Source organism: Girardinichthys multiradiatus, chromosome Y (genome assembly GCF_021462225.1).
Source record: "Girardinichthys multiradiatus isolate DD_20200921_A chromosome Y, DD_fGirMul_XY1, whole genome shotgun sequence".
In the NCBI taxonomy this organism is placed as follows: Eukaryota; Metazoa; Chordata; class Actinopteri; order Cyprinodontiformes; family Goodeidae; genus Girardinichthys; species Girardinichthys multiradiatus.
The window spans coordinates 35,693,404-35,716,655 of record NC_061818.1 but is presented as its reverse complement, the minus strand read 5'-3'; the positions used below and the strand labels follow the sequence as shown (position 1 = coordinate 35,716,655).

General features: G+C 40.6%; 1 protein-coding gene across 4 annotated transcripts in view; it reads right to left on the bottom strand.

The window, feature by feature from the left end:
• Positions 1–1,492: 1,492 nt before the first annotated feature.
• The window catches only part of LOC124864570 (protein kinase C and casein kinase substrate in neurons protein 3-like), a 34,355-nt gene continuing 12,595 nt past the window's right edge, over positions 1,493–23,252 (bottom strand). For all 4 annotated transcript variants that reach the window (XM_047359404.1, XM_047359403.1, XM_047359405.1 and 1 more), the window contains exons 5-10: positions 13,386–13,541; positions 6,392–6,567; positions 6,002–6,122; positions 5,844–5,914; positions 4,852–4,931; positions 1,493–3,960 (exon numbers count right to left, since the gene is read on the bottom strand). In XM_047359404.1, the coding sequence (XP_047215360.1) occupies positions 3,851–3,960; positions 4,852–4,931; positions 5,844–5,914; positions 6,002–6,122; positions 6,392–6,567; positions 13,386–13,541 (714 nt within the window). In that variant the 3' untranslated portion in view covers positions 1,493–3,850. The remainder of the gene's footprint in view (positions 3,961–4,851; positions 4,932–5,843; positions 5,915–6,001; positions 6,123–6,391; positions 6,568–13,385; positions 13,542–23,252) is intronic.

The following is a 23,252-nucleotide window of genomic DNA, read 5'->3' as shown; positions in this document are numbered from 1 at the left end:
GTGGGAACTGGAATTATCTGTAATACATCATCGATATTCTATATGTGATTGGTTTTGAAAGATAACATGCTTTACCGATAGAAGCAGCTTACATGAATACACGACGCGCATCTCAGAGGAGAAAATATGATCTTGACAGATTTGCACAGCATTTTAAGTCCGTGTTGGAGATTTCCCATGCTCTCAACATAAAGCAAAAGAACCGCTAGACTAAGCGACGGTATGAAACCAGATGCAAAACAAGCCGGTATTTTCCAAATATCCTTCCATAAGTACGCCTGGACTTGTTTTCACATGGACTGGACTTAGGTTTCGGTTTCTGGTGCATTTTTGATTAAAACGTGTTTGGTCTTCATTTAGTGAAGTGACTCAGTGGCTTAGTGGGACGGTGGTTCACTTTAGCCCACGAGTTGAACCACCGGCACACCACCCCGCACAGACGCAGGGCGAGCGCGACATCAAGTACACAAGAGGCAACAGTTTCTGGGGCGCTGATATTTTGCTGGACCATTGTGTCCTAAACTATCCCATATCAACCTGTTTATTAATATGACTCATAGCTGTTTTTTCCACTTATACCATAATGATATAACAAACTTTATGGCCCAAATTTAGCTCCATACATTTTTATGTTAAACATCTTACACCAAATTAGGTGAAATTATGTATTTTCCCTGTAAAACACAGAATTAGGAAACATCCATCCATTTTCTATTCCTGCTCCTTCCGTACAGGGTCACAGGGGAGCTGGTGCTGGTCTCTAACGGTCTATGGGCAAGAGGTGGGGTACACCTGGACAGGTCACCAGTCGCAGGGCAATACAGAGACACACAACCATTGCACAAACTCATAGGGGATTCTAGAGAGACAAATTAACCTAACAGTCAAGTTTTTGGACTGTGGCAAGCCGGAGTACCTGGAGAGAACCCAAGCATGCACAGGGAGAACATGCAAACACCGTAGAGAAAGATCCCTGCCCAGGAGTCGAACCCAGGACCTTCTTGCTGCAAGGCAACAGTGCTACCAACTGTGATACCGTGGAGCCCATTTAGAAAGCAATTGTTGATAAAATGACGCTGATTTTCAGGGTCTCTCACACTAACAGATATCCAGTTGTGTTTTATTAATTACATATGATGAAATATTATAAATAATCCACATATTTAATTGATTGAGACCAAGCCTAGGCTGTGTCTGTTTAATACACTGTTTGGTAATGGTGTGTGGAGCATTAATTTTACATGTCAGTAATAGTTCAAATAGTTCAAATTAGACATTTTATTCTGCCTTATAACATTTAAACATAAATGTCAACATGTCATTATAAGAACATTATATATTAAAATACACAATATTAGACATATAGGAAGTATTGTTATATGTATGTAATGACAGGAATGGTGAGAATGTTACTCGTTCCTGTTGATAACATCTAAATGCTTAGAGGGTTCTAATAAAACATGATTAAATGAGCAGGAAAAAACATCTATGATCAGTTTACTGAGGCCTGTCCTTTCCAAGAACCAACTTTATTTCATTGTAACATTTTTAAAAAGAATTTTACAGATTTTGCTTGATTTTATTTTACACACAGTCTAGTGCTTGAAAATGTTTTTAAAGTATATTTTCTCCAGTCGGTGCTACTCTTCTTCAGTGTTCAATCGTAGTTTTAATCGAACTGTCTGCAATGAGCAACAAGACTGTCATCAAGTGTAAAAATTCCTTCCAGGGGGAAATTATTATCTCTGTTTCTTAAACAACAAGCGTTCCTCCGCTTCTTTCTTCTCCTTGAATTCATGTCAACACTTTGGCTTACCCTAATTTCCCCTCGGGGATCAATAAAGTATCTTTGAATTGAATTGAATTGAAACACGAACGCTGGCGGGTTGCTCGGTTGGTGGTCATTTTGGCTCCCTGTCGGCAGTTGTGTGAACGTCTCAATATGTGTATTTGTGACAACCACAGGTAGAGCTCAGAGGATCCTGAGGGAAACAACGCTGTGATTCACAAACGCACTCTGCCACACACACTTCTACTCAACATAAATGCAGCCGTTTTAAGAGTTTATTTCCAAAAGACACCAAGATTGCAAATGCATAGTTTTCACATGACAAACAAAGATAAAGTTCGTGAATATAGGATATTAGAGAGGGGGTAAGCAAGGCCAAGAAAGCATTTTCTGGGCTGTTTCCTAACTTTGGTAAATATTGTTAAATTTGAAAATAGAAAGATAGAAAAAGCTGAAAAAGATGTTTCATGTTGAAGGAACAGACAAAAAAAACATGGTTGTTAATCTGATGCAATATTATAATAATAATTATAATAATAATAATAATAATAATAATAATAATATAGTTTCACCTATAAATACAGATTAACGAGTGCCACATCTTTGCAGACAGCAGGCTTCACATTCTGCCTCCTATTCATAAAGATCAGCTGGCATGGTTGATCAGATCCAGCCTGATGGTTGGAGCAGTTCTGGTGTTCAGTGTGGGCCACTGATGGGACCAGTAACATGCCATTAACTGAGCCAACGCTGAACTTTCAGAGCTTCAGTTCGGTTTTCCAGCTCATTATTATGATCAGGCAGCAGCTCCTTTTAAGAGAAAAAGGCTTAAAGGCATCCAAAAGGTCCAGGAAACTCTAGAATGGTGTTTGTTGTCTCCAGTGCAGAGCTTGCTCATCATTGTCAAAAGGTGGTTGAGGGTGCATCTGCATGGACTGCAGTCTGCAACAAAGAAGCCCCTTCTGTCTAAGAAAACCATCAATTACAGAGTGAAATTTTGCAGGAAGTGCGAGGGTGTTGCAAGGGAAATTGATAAAACGGCTCAAAGCTCAGAAAATTTAAATTTTGGATCTAAAGTCAGCCAGATCTTAACCCCTCTTGGAACACGTGGATAGCTCTCAAGCGGCAGGTGGAGAAACAGAAGACCAAGTGCTGAGAAGACCAGAATGGGGGACTATCAGTCAAGAATTAGCCCAGAAGTTGCTATTTAGCAAGTCAGAGAGAATAACAGCAGGTATACAGAAGAAGGCTGAACACTTTATGTACTGCATCTTTGCATAAATGTACTGTATTAACATCTAAAAGCCTTTGGAAACATTTAAATGTTTGTGATAATTCTTCAGTTTATTGTAAAAATGCAACGTTTGTGTCAATGCCAAAACTCATGGCCCTGACTGCATGTGTAAGAGCAGATTTACGTATTCTGGATGTCCTGAAGATATTATAAAGAAATAAAGTAATCAGAAAGCTCATATAAAGCTCGATAAAAAGGGAATAGCTGCAATAATTGATTCTGGGTTATGTGATTGCTCCCTTTCAAGTAGTGAAGTGAAAAAGTGGAGGTGAAATGCACTTTTAGTATCAAAAAGTCACAAATTAAGACATATTCAAGGTCAGAAGGATGTGGGCTGATGCTGTGACTTTGTCAGTAAAACTGCTTGAGATTAATTTAAACCACACTGCTTGTTTTCCATACTTAATGCAGCAAGTTCTTAAAAGCATTGTGATAACATTTTAAAAAGAAGGCTAAAATAAAAACAAATCTCGGTTCTGTACCGTATCTTCAGTACCAACTTTGTTAGGGTGACTTTATACTCAAGCATATGTTATCGTTACATAAATGACTTGCGTGCTTTTATCTTAACACATTCAGTAAAATACTTCAGGCGTTACAAATCTGTATTTTTAAAACAGCTCAAAGTAGAACCATGCTTTCATTTATGACAAACATCTCGGTGTAAATTCTGAAAGCACTGATTTTCAGATCAGAACCAGGCTGCAAAGAGGAGAACCTAATGCAGCACCAGGATGTTTTTTCTATATCCGTTCTGACTGTGGCAACTATACCACTTCAACATAGTTGGCAGGATAAAGCCCCTCCCAGCCTTCGTCCTTCTTCCCCCGACACCAGCCCTGGTCATCCTCATCCTCTATCTTCAGAAACTCCTCACCTGCAGGGAGAAAGAAACCATTACTCTCTGATATTCTAGGCTGCTTCCTTCACCTGACTTTTAGAGATTTATGTAATAATTTCAGTGGCAAAGCAAATCACAGCTGGGCCTTTTCTACTTGAAAACCCTTCTTCCACTCACTCCCTATCCTCAGCTACGGACACAGATGAATAAGGTTGCAGGGGAGAGCAAGGCATTTTCAGCCCCTTTGCACCAGATTACGATGTTTTAAAAAAACAGCCAGAACATAGATGGCCTTTGCAGGAGGGATTCTCCAGGGAGCTGTGTGTAGAAGCATCTGCATATTCTAAATGCATTTAGATGCACTGGATTTTATTTTGGGATGTAAGATATAAGAAGCTAAATACAGATATGCATCACATTTAGGATTTGTATTTGTAAAAAAAAATGGATCTATGTATTATGCTTCCACTTCACAATTATGAGCTACTTTGCTTTGGTCTATCACAAAAAAATTCCAATAAATCACATTAAAGTCCCTAAGAAGATGCTGTGTTTGGGTGCTTTGGCTGCAGCTTTAGCTACACAGCTAGGAGTCTCAAAGTCTTTCCAATTTTCCACCACCTTCCCGGCCCAAACCAGCAGAACCAGCAGCAGAAACTCATGAGATGGACTAAGTTGTGTGTGCCTGCAGCCATTTTCAGAGTCGCCGAAGGACTGGCTTTTACAGTTTTACAAGAACCACTTTAATTTGTCCAGTTTGTTAAAGTTTTCAATAAAATAATTATTTTTGTTTACTTCTGCTGCCCACTTAGAGTCTTTTCTAAACAGCTTGAAGGTTGGCCAGTGAATAATACATCATCAGGAGTATTGCCAATAAATGCTATGCACAATAATGCTATGTATGTGTTTGCATCAGTGCCCATTTACCTGCTTTAAAGGAGAGCTCGTCTGTCTCCTGACCGACATAGTCATAGAGAGCTCTCACTCTCACTCCTCCAATCATCACACTGGGCAAAACAGGAAGAAAACACAAAGCAGTTTGATCAAAATTACATCAACACTGGATCTAAAATGGTAATAATAAAATAAACACAAATGCAGGTAAAGGGGAGTTTTTCCATCCTCTGATTTCTTTTACTGAGTCAATGATGTCGAAGATGTTTTAAGTAGCCATATTTAAACACGTTTTAAGCAGCAATTCTGTTTTTTTCTGCTTTTAAGAAGATATTTGGGCTCATTAAAATGGTTGAAGAGCAGAAAAGGAAGTCTTGTCTTGAAGGAGATTAGCTGCATTTCAATTAAAATTTGGGAGGTTGAAGTTTTATAAATTAAATTTTTACTTAAAATAAAATGTCCATCAGGCACATCCAGTTTACTCAGTTTACTGCAGTGTGTGCTCTCATTACGCAGTATATATAAATTTGGTTGGCAGTTGACATTTCTGATGTTTCCAGCCTCAGTTCTCTCCGTTGTGTCTTATTTCCTCCCAAATGAGGAAAAAGAAGATCTGAGAAGTGAAAAAGCGTGTGGTGGTAGGATGATGCTGCGGGGCTGTTTTTCTGCCAGATGAATGGGTTCATTGCACAAAGTAGATGGAATAACGAAGAATGACGTCTACCTCCAAGTCCTACACCTTCATCTAATTCAGCAGCTACATGATTGAACTCAATAGAACGTTCAACAGGTCAGTGATCTCAAACACAAGTCCAAACTGGTTTGGGGATGGATAAAGCTAGCCAATACCAAGTTTCTGAAATATCCCCGATCTCAACACTATTCTGGGTTATATTTAAAAGCAAGGTCCATACCAGGAAACCAGCCAGTTCAAATGAACAATTTTGTCAAGAACAATGGTCAAAGATCCATTTATATGACATTCCTACCCATGGAGCCTGTATGTAAAGACCAGATCCACTAACCTCTTTTCTATCGTTTCTTTCTTTTCCACCTCCTTCTTCCCCTTTTTGGTTTTCTTTTCAGGTGAATAATCCTTGGAAAGATTTAAATCAGGTAATGTTTAAAGCCACAGAACTGAATTTCAGTCTAAAAGGCATGAATGATGGACCAAAGCAAACACCTGGAAGTGAGGCCAGTCAGTCGGCATGCCGGGTCCAAGAGTGTTTTTCCACCAGCGAAGGTCTTCTTGCTCATCGATGCCCATCAGGGTGTTGTGTAGCTCATTGTACACGGCCCTCACACTAAGTGACAAGTGGTGAACAAAAATTGGTCATCTTAGTAAAGGACTGCTTCAAATTAAAAAGCATTAAGACTATATAATATCTCTGATCTTAACTATTCCCACCCTGCAGCTGTGGTAGATGTTTGAAAATTAATGAAATGGCTATCTTATCTATGCTTTTCCATTAATAGACGTGCAGTCGATTCACTGAGAAACACTTGTGCATTAATATAGAGTGGAACAGATACCTTCATGGTCTCCACATACAAGCAGCATGTTGCAGCTCACCTCTCGTTGTTGGTGACGTCCAGGTGTGTGTGGATGGAGAGGAAGGCCTCTTTGAGAAACAGAATTCTCCTTCGCTCTTCATCCTGGGATTGGTCGAAAATGGACTCCATCTCCTCCATGTAGCGAGGAACGTAGCGGTTCACCTCCTCCAGGACCTTCTCATAGCGAGCACGGACCTGCAGAATCACAGACCCAGGCAAAGAAATGGTTTTATACAGTATCATGTAGCTAAGACATATTAGGCAACATTCTGTAATATTTGACTGATTTCACAAGTATATACAGCAGAAGTTTTAAACACAACATTTATCATTATATTAATTTCCACAGAGCTAGTCTTGACCAATTGTCCTTGAAACTTTTTAAAGGTAATTTGCTTTTGACTTATCTTGGGCTGTTTCTCGCCCAGATAAGGTGTCAAGCTTATAAAGGGTTAACTCAAAACATCTGAGTCAAATGGCGGTACACTTATGGATACATTTTAAGGTGACACCTCAAACACACTGCTTCCTTTTATGAAATATAAGTCAAGATATCTGGAGGGGACTTTTGGACCTCCACAAGTCTGATTCACCTTGAGTATAATACTGTATGCCTGAAGCTGCCGCAATTATCTGTTCAAACAGCTATATGAAGTATAAACCCAGCATGGGTATGTCAAGCCATCATGCTGCTCAGTAAGGGGACTGGTTCTGCGTCCAAGAGGTAAATATGTTTTGGTGGTTTCCTCAGAGAGGAAAAAGCCATCACTCCAAAAGCAAAGTTTGAAAATTTTATCATGGACAAAGACCTTAATTTTTGGAGACATGTCCTGTGGTCTGATGAAACCAAAATTCACAAGTTTAGTCACAATGACCATCGTTACATTTAGAGGAAACTTGCACCATCCCAACTGTGGAGTATAGGGAGAGAAAGAATCATGTTGTGGATGTGTTGTGCTGCAGAAGCGACAGGTGCACTTTACAAAATATATGGAATCATAAGGAAAGATCTTTAATTGGAAATATTGAAGCAAAATCTTAAGACATCAGCCAGGAGATTTGGGCACAAATGGGTCTTTCATAAGTCTGAAGAGTTAAAAAAAAATCTCTATATCATTATTCCAACATTTAGCAAATACAAGTAATAAAGCATGAAGAGTTCAGTCTGATTTAATCTCAGACAGTGAGAAAAAATGTCATGTGTCTTTGTATTCAGTGTGTCCATAATCTCAGTGAGTGGGTGGGTCAGAATCTCTTCCAGTTTAACACAAAAAAGACAAAAATTATTGTTTTTAATCCCAAACTGCAAGGAGACAAATCAGCGCTTAACTAGTCTCAGTGGGACTAAAGATTATAGACAAAGCAAGAAACCTTGGTGTTGTTTTCAACTCAGAGCTAATTTTACCAACCCCATAAAATCTGTTCAATCAGCTTACTATCATCTTTACAAGACTGCCGGAAAGGAGAGTTTCCTGTGTATATAGGAAACAGAAAGACTGGTGTATGGTTTCTTTCAGTAGGTTGGATTATTGTAATGGTGTCTTTACTGGTCTCTGTAAAACCCAATCAGCTCATCTAAAAGGCTTCTAGAGTCCTGATCAACCCAGAAAAATGGATCACATCAAACCCGTTTTTAAATCACTTCCCTTGCATCCCGTTTATAAAATGATGGACTTCAAAATGTTGCTATTGGTCTACAAAGCACTAATTGGTTCTGAACTGTAGCACATTTCTGAGTAGTTTAGGCAGTATGAACCGTAAAGACTTTACTGCAGTTTTCCCGATCATTAAAGAGTGATAAAATGCTAAAACTGTTTGTACTGTAACATTTCTTGATTTTTGTGCATTGCTTTTAATGTTTTGCATATTGAGATCTCTTTTCAGCAACCCTACAAGTGTTTGCTATTTTGATGTCTTTGTTTTTGATTTCCTGTAAAGTACCGTATTTTCCGCACTATAAGGCGCACCGGATTATAAGGCGCACCTTCAATGAATGGCCTATTTTAGAACTTTTTTCATATATAGGGCGCACTGGATTATAAGGCGCATAGAATAGAAGCTACTGCAGTCAAACGTTTGACTGGGGTTGCGTTATGCATCCACTAGATGGAGGTGTGCTAAAGAGAATGTCAACAAAACAGTCAGATACGTCAGTCAGTCAAACTTTATTAATACACTACAAACCAGCGTTCTGATAACTCCATTCACTCTCATGGTAAGGTCTCCTCTACATAGAATTCTATTGAATAGAGCCAATAGTTAGGAATGCATTGGAGTCTATGAAGTTGAAGTTGAAATCAAACGTTAGTTAAAACGTGAAAGGGAACTTTTCCCTGATTCAGTAAAGACGTAAAAGAAACAGTTTGATGCACTAAATCAAACGTTAGTACTGTTAACCTTTCCTGTTTCTGTCCCCTGACCGTAGTCTGATGACACAGGGGAGACGCTTTCTCCAGGGCTGAAGTTACTAGTTTCCTCGGGGTTAACTCCCTCACTCATACGTTGCTGAGTTGAGCATGAAGAAACAGCATCAAAACACTGAGTTGTTGACGAGATTCGGGGTTCTTTTTAATGACTTTGCAGCACGTAAAAACACAGGGCTTACAGACTCATACACCGCTGCACCGGTCGCCGTCTCTACCCACCCCACACACACAATAATACCGACGTCACTCCTTCACTCTTGATTCTCAGCTACGGCAGCACACAGCGCCACCTCTGTCCGGAGGAGTAATGTCAACATCTTCCATACACACACACGAAACATACACCCCACACACTGAACTTCTAATCACATATAGTTCAGGCAATTCCTGCAACAGTACATTCAACCGTTATACACACACAAGTGGTGTTGGACTAGGAGTAAGCACAGTACAGGTGTTTACCGCTATTACTTAGGCGACACCCCTGACTACGGTAGCCGTAATACTGCAAGCGGTGCGGCTTTGTAGTTTACCAGTCGTACTGAAACATTTTGACAGTATGGAACAACCAATTAACCAATTGATCCGTATACAGGTCCTTCTCAAAATATTAGCATATTGTGATAAAGTTCATTATTTTCCATAATGTAATGATGAAAATTTAACATTCATATTTTTTAGATTCATTGCACACTAACTGAAATATTTCAGGTCTTTTATTGTCTTAATACGGATGATTTTGGCATACAGCTCATGAAAACCCAAAATTCCTATCTCACAAAATTAGCATATCATTAAAAGGGTCTCTAAACGAGCTATGAACCTGATCATCTGAATCAACGAGTTAACTCTAAACACCTGCAAAAGATTCCTGAGGCCTTTAAAACTCCCAGCCTGGTTCATCACTCAAAACCCCAATCATGGGTAAGACTGCCGACCTAACTGCTGTCCAGAAGGCCACTATTGACACCCTCAAGCAAGAGGGTAAGACACAGAAAGAAATTTCTGAATGAATAGGCTGTTCCCAGAGTGCTGTATCAAGGCACCTCAGTGGGAAGTCTGTGGGAAGGAAAAAGTGTGGCAGAAAACGCTGCACAACGAGAAGAGGTGACTGGACCCTGAGGAAGATTGTGGAGAAGGGCCAATTCCAGACCTTGGGGGACCTGCGGAAGCAGTGGACTGAGTCTGGAGTAGAAACATCTAGAGCCACCGTGCACAGGCGTGTGCAGGAAATGGGATACAGGTGCCACATTCCCCAGGTCAAGCCACTTTTGAACCAGAAACAGCGGCAGAAGCACCTGACCTGGGCTACAGAGAAGCAGCACTGGACTGTTGCTCAGTGGTCCAAAGTACTTTTTTCAGATGAAAGCAAATTCTGCATGTCATTCGGAAATTAAGGTGCCAGAGTCTGGAGGAAGACTGGGGAGATGGAAATGCCAAAATGCCAGAAGTCCAGTGTCAAGTACCCACAGTCAGTGATGGTCTGGGCTTGCCGTGTCAGCTGCTGGTGTTGGTCCACTGTGTTTTATCAAGGGCAGGGTCAATGCAGCTAGCTATCAGGAGATTTTGGAGCACTTCATGCTTCCATCTGCTGAAAAGCTTTATGGAGATGAAGATTTCATTTTTCAGCACGACCTGGCACCTGCTCACAGTGCCAAAACCACTGGTAAATGGTTTACTGACCATGGTATCACTGTGCTCAATTGGCCTGCCAACTCTCCTGACCTGAAACCCATAGAGAATCTGTGGGATATTGTGAAGAGAACGTTGAGAGACTCAAGACCCAACACTCTGGATGAGCTAAAGGCTGCTATCGAAGCATCCTGGGCCTCCATAAGACCTCAGCAGTGCCACAGGCTGATTGCCTCCATGCCACGCCGCATTGAAGCAGTCATTTCTGCCAAAGGATTCCCGACCAAGTATTGAGTGCATAACTGTACATGATTATTTGAAGGTTGACGTTTTTTGTATTAAAAACACTTTTCTTTTATTGGTCAGATGAAATATGCTAATTTTGTGAAATAGGAATTTTGGGTTTTCATGAGCTGTATGCCAAAATCATCCGTATTAAGACAATAAAAGACCTGAAATATTTCCGTTAGTGTGCAATGAATCTAAAATATATGAATGTTAAATTTTCATCATTACATTATAGAAAATAATTAACTTTATCACAATATGCAAATTTTTTGAGAAGGACCTGTATAAGGCGCTCCGGATTACAAGGCGTACTGTCATTTTTTGAAAAAATTAAAGGTTTTTAAGTGCGCCTTATAGTGCGGAAAATACGGTACTCTGGATTGCCTTGTGTATGAATGGTGCTATGTTAATATACACTCACCGGCCACTTTATTAGGTACACCTGTCCAACTGCTTGTTAAGGCAAATTTCTAATCAGCCAATCACATGGCAGCAACTCAATGCATTTAGGCATGTAGACATGGTCAAGACGATCTGCTGCAGTTCAAATCGAGCATCAGAATGGGAAGAAAGGTGATTTAAGTGACTTTGTTGGTGCCAGACGGGCTGGTCTGAGTATTTCAGAAGCTCCTGATCTACTGGGATTTTCACGTACTACCATCTCTTGGCCAGAATTACAGAGAATGGTCCAAAAAAGAGAAAATATCCAGTGAGCAGCAGTTCTGTGGGCGCAAATGACTTGTTGATGCCAGAGGTCAGAGGAGAATGGCCAGACTGGTTCAAGCTGATAGAAAGGCAAAAGTAACTCAAATAACCACTCGTTACTACCAAGGCATGCAGAAGAGCATCTCTGAATGCACAACACGTTGAACCTTGAGGCGGATGGGCTACAGCAGCAGAAGACCACACCGGGTGCCACTCCTGTCAGCTAAGAACAGGAAACTGAGGCTATAATTCGCACAGGCTCACCAAAATTGAACAATAGAAGACTGGAAAAACGTTGCCCAGTCTGATGAGTCTCGATTTCTGCTGCAACATTCGGATGGTAGGGTCAGAATTTGGCGTCAACAACATGAAAGCATGAATCCATCCTGCCTTGTATCAACGGTTCAGGCTGGTGGTAGTGGTGTAATGGTATGGGGGATATTTTCTTGGTGTACTTTGGGCCCCTTAGAACCAATTGAGCATCGTATCAACGCCACAGCCTACATGAGTATTGTTGCTGACCATGTCCATCCCTTTATGACCACAGTGTACCCATCTTCTGATGGTTACTTCCAGCAGGATAATGTGCCATGTCATAAAGCACGAATCATATCAGACTGGTTTCACGAACATGACAATGAGTTCACTGTACTCAAATGACCTCAACAGTCACCAGATCTCAATCCAATAGAGCACCTTTGGGATGTGATGGAACGGGAGATTCGCATCATTGATGACAAATCTGCAGCATCTGTGTGATGCTATCATGTCAATATGGACCAAACTCTCTGAGGAATGTTTCCATTACCTTGTTGAATCTATGCCACGAAGGATAAAGGCAGTTCTAAAGGCAAAAGGGGGTCCACCCCAGTACTAGCAAGGTGTACCTAATAAACTGGTCAGTGAGTGTACTTGCCTTGCCTGTAATAAGTAAATATCTGATTTTAACTATAAATATATGACAAGAATGGAGAAAACCAGTAAAATTGAAATACGGGTCTAACATTCACACTGTGGGCTAAAAGTAGCAGATCTATGGTACAATAACAGAGATGGTGAGATGATACACATTACCTCCAAATTTAAGACTGTGTGATCTGGTAAATCTTAGATCTGTTGTGATCCTTGAATGATCGTTTTTTTAATTTCAGATTTGTTTATTTATCTCATCTTCTCCCTGTTGTTTATTATGTTCTTATAGGTCTTGCTTTACCCTGTTCATTTCTCTGTGTTCATTATAGTCTCTAAGGTGCTCCCATATTAGTTTTTGGTTTACCGTTTCCTTATGTCTTAGTTCAGCTTCTCTGCATGTATTCGTCTCCCTCCCTCAGTTTCCCTGTCTTACCTTCTGCCTCAGCTGTTCCACATTTTCCCCTGATTCACACAACTTCCTATGTCATTATCCACACCTCCCTCAGTATATAAGCTCACTGGTTCTCGTTTTTCATTGCTGGATCCTTCCGTTACACTGTCTGTTACTTTCCAGTTGCCTGTTTATCCATTCATTTTTCATGTCCTGTTCTCTTTGTGCTCTGCTGTAAGCTTTTTCTCACTATGCTGCTCCTATGATCCTGTCAACACTTTGGTCCAGCTCCAAAGCAACAATTCATGACAACATCAAGGTTTCCAACAAAAAAGAAAAATTAGACTTTTTTACAACATGTCGCCTCCTATTCAGCCATTAGTGCTTGATGGTGCTGGAGCACTTGATTTGCTGTTAGAAACCATTTTTATTGTTGAGTGGGAGTCCCTGATAGAACCACCGTCTGTGAAATTAATAGACAACCAGCTGTCCTTCCTGAGATTTAATCTGTTTTCACAGAAAATTACGGTGCATATTTAACGCCACACAAGAACTCCGAATTTTCAAGTTAGCAGGTAAATGAGTGGAACAGATGGGGATGAATTTTAAACATAATTTAAAGCCAAAGAAACTAAAGGAAAAGAATGCATGAAACTCACCTTCTCAGCCTCTTGCTGAGCCAGTTCTCTCTCCTCCTGGATCTTTTTCTGTTTGTCAATAGAAACATCTGGGTTTCCCTGAGCATGAAAGTCTCTCTCCTTAGCACCATGCTCCTTACGGCTCACCTTATGGTACGCCCTTCTAGCTTTGTCCAACTGTGCAAAAAACAGAATATTTGGTCTGTAGAGATTGTTTAAAACAATGGATATACTGTAGCAGGTCTAAATGAGTTCCTACAATTTTATTTAAAATCAAAGAATTCAAAGCAAACCTTTTGAAACCACAATATTCCTACATATAATTAATTTAGGCATTTTATTTGCTAAATAGAAAACCTGGATTCATTATTTTAATCAAAATATTGCAACCTTGTGGGGTTGCTTTCAATTCAGGTGTGTTTAACATCAGGTGTGTATAACAAATTTGATACATTGTTGGGACCCAGCCATGGATTTCAACATTAACACTCCGGTACGAAGAGTTTGTTGATTGAAATATGTTTGACTTTAAGTTGACTTATTTTTGTTAATGTATTTTAAGAAATTGTGTGAATTTATTCCATATATGTGCGGAGTTTTGCTGTTCAATAATGTCAGAGCTCGTCTCACACCTTTCTATTTTGTCCTAATACCATCGCCTTACTGGGCTGGTATTCACAGGACAACCCTTAACAGACCGAAATATTATTTGATAAAATATTAAAATATTAATATTAAATAATATTCTCAGATTCATAATCCCAACATTTGGCGTCCCTGGGTGGACATTATTATCAACAGCTTGCACTGTACATAAATGTGAATGAATAAACGACAGCTGCACATTATTGATGCACCAAGTGATGAGCTTAAAACCAGCTGTCACTGGTCACAATAGGACTCAAAACATCAGAGTTCTAACGTCAGATGTCCCTGATTATATTTAAGAGAACATTATAACTCGTGACATTCCAGGAGTTAACAAATTTAGACTTTTGTCAAAATTAGTAACTCCAATATCTTCATGCTAATAACAATCAACTCTGCTACATAGGCAAAATTTTAGATGCTCTGACTCAGTCTGGTTTCTTCTGTGTAAGCATTAACTTGAGACTTGGTTTAACTTCAATTAACCTCACTGTCCAGACAGTTGCTGCACATCTATATCCAGAGGCTGTGTTTTGTGTACAACCACAATCTGAAACTGAATTAACTTTGCAGTTAAATTAGTATCTGACCTAATTTTGATGCATGTATCCATTCAGTAACTTTATAGATTTTTTTATGTTTTGAAAGAACAGGATTTATTGCCAGATTAAATCCCAAATGTAATCTGCTGCCATAAAGGGGGGTGAACCAAAAGCCAAATTGCAATTATTACCCTTAAGAGGTGTAGCAATTTTCTTTTTCCTTTGCATTTTAAACAAAATCCCCTTAAAGGTTAAGAGTACTGTCTAATCAATAGTTCTCCCAAGAAAGGTGAAAAAGTAACACTAAAATCACAAATGTCCTTAGAGAAAGGAGTAGCATTGTAACACTTAGAGCATAGTGTTGTCATAAGTCACAGGTTGAATGATCAACTTCTGTGCCCATTTTACACTCATACAAATGTTTCCAATATACAGGTCCTTCTCAAAAATATTAGCATATTGTGATAAAGTTCATTATTTTCCATAATGTCATGATGAAAATTTAACATTCATATATTTTAGATTCATTGCACACTAACTGAAATATTTCAGGTCTTTTATTGTCTTAATACGGATGATTGTGACATACAGCTCATGAAAACCCAAAATTCCTATCTCACAAAATTAGCATATCATTAAAAGGGTCTCTAAACGAGCTATGAACCTAATCATCTGAATCAACGAGTTAACTCTAAACACCTGCAAAAGATTCCTGAGGCCTTTAAAACTCCCAGCCTGGTTCATCACTCAAAACCCCAATCATGGAGGCAGTCTTACGACTGCCGACCCGACTGCTGTCCAGAAGGCCGCTATTGACACCCTCAAGCAAGAGGGTAAGACACAGAAAGAAATTTCTGAACGAATAGGCTGTTCCCAGAGTGCTGTATCAAGGCACCTCAGTGGGAAGTCTGTGGGAAGGAAAAAGTGTGGCAGAAAACGCTGCACAACGAGAAGAGGTGACTGGACCCTGAGGAAGATTGTGGAGAAGGGCCAATTCCAGACCTTGGGGGACCTGCGGAAGCAGTGGACTGAGTCTGGAGTAGAAACATCCAGAGCCACCGTGCACAGGCGTGTGCAGGAAATGGGCTACAGGTGCCGCATTCCCCAGGTCAAGCCACTTTTGAACCAGAAACAGCGGCAGAAGCACCTGACCTGGGCTACAGAGAAGCAGCAATGGACTGTTGCTCAGTGGTCCAAAGTACTTTTTTTGGATGAAAGCAAATTCTGCATGTCATTCGGAAATCAAGGTGCCAGAGTCTGGAGGAAGACTGGGGAGAAGGAAATGCCAAAATGCCAGAAGTCCAGTGTCAAGTACCCACAGTCAGTGATGGTCTGGGGTGCCGTGTCAGCTGCTGGTGTTGGTCCACTGTGTTTTATCAAGGGCAGGGTCAATGCAGCTAGCTATCAGGAGATGTTGGAGCACTTCATGCTTCCATCTGCTGAAAAGCTTTATGGAGATGAAGATTTCATTTTTCAGCACGACATGGCACCTGCTCACAGTGCCAAAACCACTGGTAAATGGTTTACTGACCATGGTATCACTGTGCTCAATTGGCCTGCCAACTCTCCTGACCTGAAACCCATAGAGAATCTGTGGGATATTGTGAAGAGAACGTTGAGAGACTCAAGACCCAACACACTGGATGAGCTAAAGGCCGCTATCGAAGCATCCTGGGCCTCCATAAGACCTCAGCAGTGCCACAGGCTGATTGCCTCCATGCCACGCCGCATTGAAGCAGTCATTTCTGCAAAAGGATTCCCGACCAAGTATTGAGTGCATAACTGTACATGATTATTTGAAGGTTGACGTTTTTTGTATTAAAAACACTTTTCTTTTATTGGTCGGATGAAATATGCTAATTTTGTGAGATAGGAATTTTGGGTTTTCATGAGCTGTATGCCACAATCATCCATATTAAGACAATAAAAGACCTGAAATATTTCAGTTAGTGTGCAATGAATCTAAAATATATGAATGTTAAATTTTCATCATGACATTATGGAAAATAATTAACTTTATCACAATATGCTAATATTTTGAGAAGGACCTGTATGTATAGTCAGATATACATATATAGCTGGACATACATTTGCTGGATGTTGTTGCTTTTAGCAATTTCTCAAAACTTTGTTGTTGTTTTGTGTCTGCCAGAATGATGGAAACAAACTCCATTATGAATTCAGCAGATGTGGAGATGCAGAAAGTGGTGGTTGCTGATCTCATCCGTTTTTCTCCAGATGAGCGGGATGTTTTAAATCAGTTTGACCTTGCTGCATGTGATGAGAGGATTCAGGAGTTGGTAAACTTCATTAAGTATCCGACTAGAGAGGCTCTGATTTCAGATGTTCTTTGCCAGCTTACCTTGTTGTATCAGCAGAAATCACAACTGGAAGCTAAAAGATATTTTCAGTTACAGACTGCCCATCAGATGACCCTCGAAAGAGAGAATGCTGTGAAGCTTGAGCTCTCAAAAGCTGAGGAGAGGACCAAGAAAGCTGAAGCAAAGTTAGTGGACCTGAAGGCAGATGAGCTCAAGAAAGCTTCATCCCAAAAGCAGGAACAGGCCCCCACCTTTCAGGTACCAGATTTGCATTTTCACTCACAGCAGCCACAGATGGGGCCAGACTCAGACAGCAGGCATTCAGCACCTAGGTCAGAGTTTAGTCCAAGTGTTCAACTTACTTCCACAGACCTCAACAAAAGTGTTGGAAGTCAGATGGTCTCCAGTGGTGTCCTGCTAAATCCCATTGCAGTGAACAACCACCAAGATGACCAAGTGCCGGACTCAGCGTGCACAAGTGGTCCAATTTGGTGGGAGGAGCACCCTTCTGGCCTGATCGGCATCCCTCTCCCTTCTGACTCTGTGTCAACCCCTAGGGGCCAGGAGAGACACACATGGCTCTCAGGTGACTCAATCCAACCTGACCCACCACCACTTGCCTGAGTCCATTCATTAGAAAGCTCTCATTTAAGTCATGAGAAAACTTGCTTTCTTCCACCATTTCATGAACCTAACCAGTATGACTTCTCAGATGGACGTGGTCCACCTTGGGAGCATGGTGTCCGTTTCAAACAGCTTGAATCCCTTGCTAAAGACATAGAAGTTTTTGATCCAGGTAGCCAGGAGTCAAATATTGAGGCTTACCTGCTTGAGGTCGAACATTGTCTTCTTGACTTGCGTTTTCCTTCTGATCGTGAGAAGCTGAGGCTTATTTGGAAAACAGCTAAGAGTGTTCATGTGTTCATAAAAACTCTTCCTCCAGAAATTAGGGACAGTTATCCAGCTCTCTGTCAGGCTCTTAGAGAGGAGTACTGTGTTTACAGAGATGAAGCCGCTGCCACTATTAATGCTTTGACAATTTTGCAAAAACAGGATGAACCTCCCAGAGAATATTTCCACCGTTTAAAGACAGCTTATTTTCAGGGATGTTATGCTCCAGGTCTTGAAGAAGACCACACTTTTAAGTCTTTGTTTCTTCACAACCTCCACGTTAGCGTGCAGTATGAAGTGACCGTGCATTGCAGAACAGAGAATCTCTCCATGCAGGAGACTCGTAGATATGCACAGCTTGTGTGGGAAACACGTGTCCGTTCAGACAGAGCAGGAAAAGGCAGAGTTAGAGTGTTAAACATTCAAACTGAGAACAGGCCTAAGAAGAAGCGCAAAGTAACTCCCCAAGTGATGCAACAGAACCAGTGGGGTGGTAACTGGCGCCAGCGAAATGACAAGCAGCCAGTTAAAAGACAAACACCTTTTCACAATGCAACATCGAACTGTAAGGTTGGTGGTAAAGAGTGGAGCCACTCCACAGATGTCATCACAAAGGAGTTTGAGATGATCTGCAGGTGCGTTACAACTGAGGTAACGGCATTCCTAAAAGACATGGCAAGAATCAACCCTGTAAAATTTATCAAACAAGGTATGAAGATGGTAAATAATTTCCAACACCCTATGTTCTGTTTTAATCTTTTTCTTTTGTATGGTTTTGAACTTCAGAAATTAAGGCTTAAAAGCAGTATTATTATGGTGTGAAAATTATTACATGACTTTTTTTTTTTTTTTTTTTTTCCTCTTTAAAACATTTTATCAGTGTTAGTCTCTGCCCAAACTTGACTCACTCCTGTCCAAACACTAACCTCTGAACTAAAATGAACTGTTGAACTCTGCCTACCTACAGGAAACCAGTGACTCTTTTCACATGGCTGAGGATGGATGTTTAGCCCCAAAGACTGTGGACTTCATCCCATTCTTCGGAACTAAAAGGGGGGATGTTGGGACCCAGCCATGGATTTCAACATTAAAACTCCAGTACGAACTCTTCTTGAACTTTTCAAAATAAAGTGTATTAACCTTCTTCCAGCACAGCCAGGAAACAGGATAACTGCGGACTTCCTGTGAAGCCCCTACCCAAATAAAAGCACAGCTGTTGCTACATCCGCCCTCTTCCACACGGCCTTCAAAAGGGACCGGATAGGGGAGACAAGCGCGCTGATGTCTTTTTGCTGGCAAAAAGACATAACTCTTCAACTGGATCCAAGAGTGTCATAAGATCACGTGATCATATGCACAAGTTAAGTATGAGTGAATAACTGTTTGTGTACCCAGTATTCATTCATAAAAACGGGAATTAAGGTACACGCCTGGGTTGACTTTCTCTCTCTGAAGCCTGCAGAAGCAAACTGTCCCAGAGAAGTTCCCTAAAGAGAAGCGGTCTCTATGAAGCCAAGTGGAGCGGTCTCCCAGTCTGGAAGGAAGACAGCAGAGACCCCATCACCGTGGTAACGGTAACGTGCAGTGTGGTTAGCGGAGAGAACGGGCCGCTCTCTTCAAACTTTCTCGTCGCTTGGACAACGTTCCTCACCACAGTTCATGAGGTTAAGTGTTTGGCAGAAAAACATAGAAGTGATTTAGGTTGAAATTATCTAAACGTTTTTCATTTTATGAAGTTTGGTTTTGTTTGTGTTGAACTCCGCTATCTTGGTGCTAGCAGACTGTCTGCAGCACACGTGCTCAGGTTGTGTTCTTTGTGTGTTTTTAAAGTTAAGACAAACTTTATTAAAGGGTGATTTGAAACAGAAGATTGATCATAACGCGCTGTCCGCGCTTATGTATTTTAACCCTTTTATTAACGGTATTTTTAAAGGTGTTTGTTTGAATCTGGTGCTAAGCTAGCAGCTTCTTTGTTAGCTTAACTGCTAACAGCTAAGGACATGTGCTTGCTGCTAAATAATATTTACCCAGAAAGGTTTAGTTTTCAATCCAGTAAATAATGTGTCCCTAACATCATTTTATTAAATTTGATAACTAAGTAAACACCATTAAGCCCCATTTCTCCAGAAAGATTTGGTTCTTTTCCAAAATATTCCCTTAATAATATTTCTTCAAATATTATTTTAATAAATAAAGGCAGCTAATGAGACACCTTTGAGAAATGGTCATCCAGAAGGTTGGTTTTATTCAGCAGATCATTATTTAAGACATTATTTTATTAAAATAATATTTTAACTGATCTTGCACTGTGAATGGTTGTCTAAACGTTTGCTGATTATTGCCTAAGTTAGTTCCAAGACTAACATAACTTCATTTCCAGATTCTTCAAGATAATCCTTGGTTCTCAAACATAAATAACATTGCATGGTAATGTTGCATCACTCTTTTGGTCATGGTTCTCAATCATCTTTGATCAACTTGTGTATATTGTACATAGGCCATTAGTCTTTGTTATTCCTTAATTCTGCTTGGTACTTTAATTGGATTGTTTTAGCATAGTAAAGAGTTTGTTGATTGAAATATGATTGACTTGAGTTGACTTATTTTTGTTAATAAATTCTTGTATTTTAAGAAATTGTGTGAATTCATTCCATATACAGGGGTTGGACAATGAAACTGAAACACCTGTCATTTTAGTGTGGGAGGTTTTATGGCTAAATTGGACCAGCCTGGTAGCCAGTCTTCATTGATTGCACATTGCACCAGTAAGAGCAGAGTGTGAAGGTTCAATTAGCAGGGTAAGAGCACAGTTTTGCTCAAAATATTGAAATGCACACAACATTATGGGTGACATACCAGAGTTCAAAAGAGGACAAATTGTTGGTGCACGTCTTGCTGGCGCATCTGTGACCAAGACAGCAAGTTTTTGTGATGGATCAAGAGCCACGGTATCCAGGGTAATGTCAACATACCACCAAGAAGGACGAACCACATCCAACAGGATTAACTGTGGACGCAAGAGGAAGCTGTCTGAAAGGGATGTTCGGCTGCTAACCTGGATTGTATCCAAAAAACATAAAACCACGGCTGCCCAAATCACGGCAGAATTAAATGTGCACCTCAACTCTCCTGTTTCCACCAGATCTGTCCGTCGGGAGCTCCACAGGGTCTATTGCCAAACCTTTGGTCACTCATGCCAATGCCAAACGGTTTCAATGGTGCAAGGAGCGCAAATCTTGGGATGTGGACAATGTGAAACATGTATTGTTCTCTGAAGAGTCCACCTTTACTGTTTTCCCCACATCCGGGAGAGTTACGGTGTGGAGAAGCCCAAAAGAAGCGTACCACCCAGACTGTTGCATGCCCAGAGTGAAGCATGGGGGTGGATCAGTGATTGTTTAGGCTGCCATATCATGGCATTCCCTTTGCCCAATACTTGTGCTAGATGGGTGTGTCACTGCCAAGGACTACCAAACCATTCTTGAGGACCATGTGCATCCAATAGTTCAAACATTGTATCCTGAAGGCGGTGCCGTGTATCAGGATGACAATACATCAATACACACAGCAAGACTGGTGAAAGATTGGTTTGATGAACATGAAAGTGAAGTTGAACATCTCCCATGGCCTGCACAGTCATCAGATCTAAATATTATTGAGCCACTTTGGGGTGTTTTGGAGGAGCGAGTCAGGAAACGCTTTCCTCCACCAGTATCACGCAGTGACCTGGCCACTATCCTGCAAGAAGAATGGTTTAAAATCCCTCTGACCACTGTGCAGGACTTGTATATGTCATTCCCAAGACGAGTTGACGCTGCAAAAGGAGGCCCTAAACCATACTAATAAATTATTGTGGTCTAAAACCAGGTGTTTCAGTTTCATTGTCCAACCCCTGTATGTGCAGAGTTTTGCTGTTCAATAATGTCAGAGCTCGTCTCACACCTTTCTATTTTGTCTTAATACCATCGCCTTACTGGGCTGGTATTCACAGGACAACCCTTAACAGACCGAAATATTATTTGATAAAATATTAAAATATTATTATTAAATATTAAATAATATTCTCAGATTCATAATCCCAACACATTAGGTACGTCAGCATAATTTTTAAGTAAGTGTCCTTTAGGCAGCTATACTTAAACAAGAGTGTAAGATGGATCCAAATAGCCAATTGCTTTGCTTAAAAGATATGGAAGCAAATCGTTACCATATTTCAAATGAAAAAGCATTTTCAGAAATGCTTTTTCATTTTAAGAATGTGGCTGCATTGTTTGACTCATAAATGAAATTAGTTATCAATAATCCTATTTGCATTTTAATTTTCTTCTTCAAGACTGCTCATTCTTTCACTGAATTAAAATGAAAAAGAAAAAGACATTTGAGATTTATTTTTCAAAATGTACCCCAGCAAATAGATACCAGAATTCAATTTGAAATGTAAAATTTGAAAATGAAAAAGCATTTCCAGAAATGCTTTTTCATTTTAAGAATGTGGCTGCGTGGTTTTGACCCATAAATAAAATTAGTAATCAATCATCCTATTTGCATTTGCATTTTCTTCTTCAAGACTGCACATTTTATGCCATAATCAAAAAGAAAACAAAGCAGACATTGCTTTTTCGTTTTCGTGGTCTGCCCGCAAAGTACTGCCCAGAACTCGAAAAAGCATTCCGAGCTGCGGGCGCAGAAGAGTGACGTCAGCAGCCGCTCTTCCTCAGCTCCCTGCTGACCGAGCTACCCATCTTGTTCGGTGGGAGGCGCTGTGCACGTCTGCATTGCATTACATTGCAAACGTGCCGAGAAATTGATTGAATTGCAGCAGGGCCGAGCTCAATTTGTGGCAGTGGCAGGCAGAACTGGTAGTTCCGGTGGCAGCTTCGGTGGCAAGCTGTGGCGGAACTGCCACAGCTTGCCGCACGGTGGCACGGGATTCCGCGAGGATGCCAGAAGGTGGCAGACCGGCCGTAAAAGCTTGCCAATGCGGTTGCCGCTGTTTTTGTGGAAGCTGATGCTGATTATCGGCAAATGGGATGTCATTGTTATAGCCTGTTACCTTTAAATAATGATATCATTATTGATTATTATTTAATAAACAGCTTTAGACCCATAACATAAGGTGATTGTATTTACTTGACATGGAAAATAAATAGCACTATGTGTTTGTGTGACGTGTTGAAAGGATGACGAAGATTTATTGCACAAACAGCCGGTTTATTATAGAGTATGAGCGGCTATTCTGAATTGTCACTCACAGAAAAATATAAATAAATGCTTAAAAACACGCTGGATGTCCCAGGCCATAAGTCTGCCACAAGGATGCCACAGCCTGCCACCGGAACTACCAGTTCTGCCTGCCACTGCCACAAATTGAGCTCAGCCCTGCTGCAATTCAACCAATTTCTCGGCACGTTTGCAATGTAATGCACTGCAGACGTGCACAGCGCCTCCCACCGAACAAGATGGGTAACTCGGTCAGCAGGGAGCTG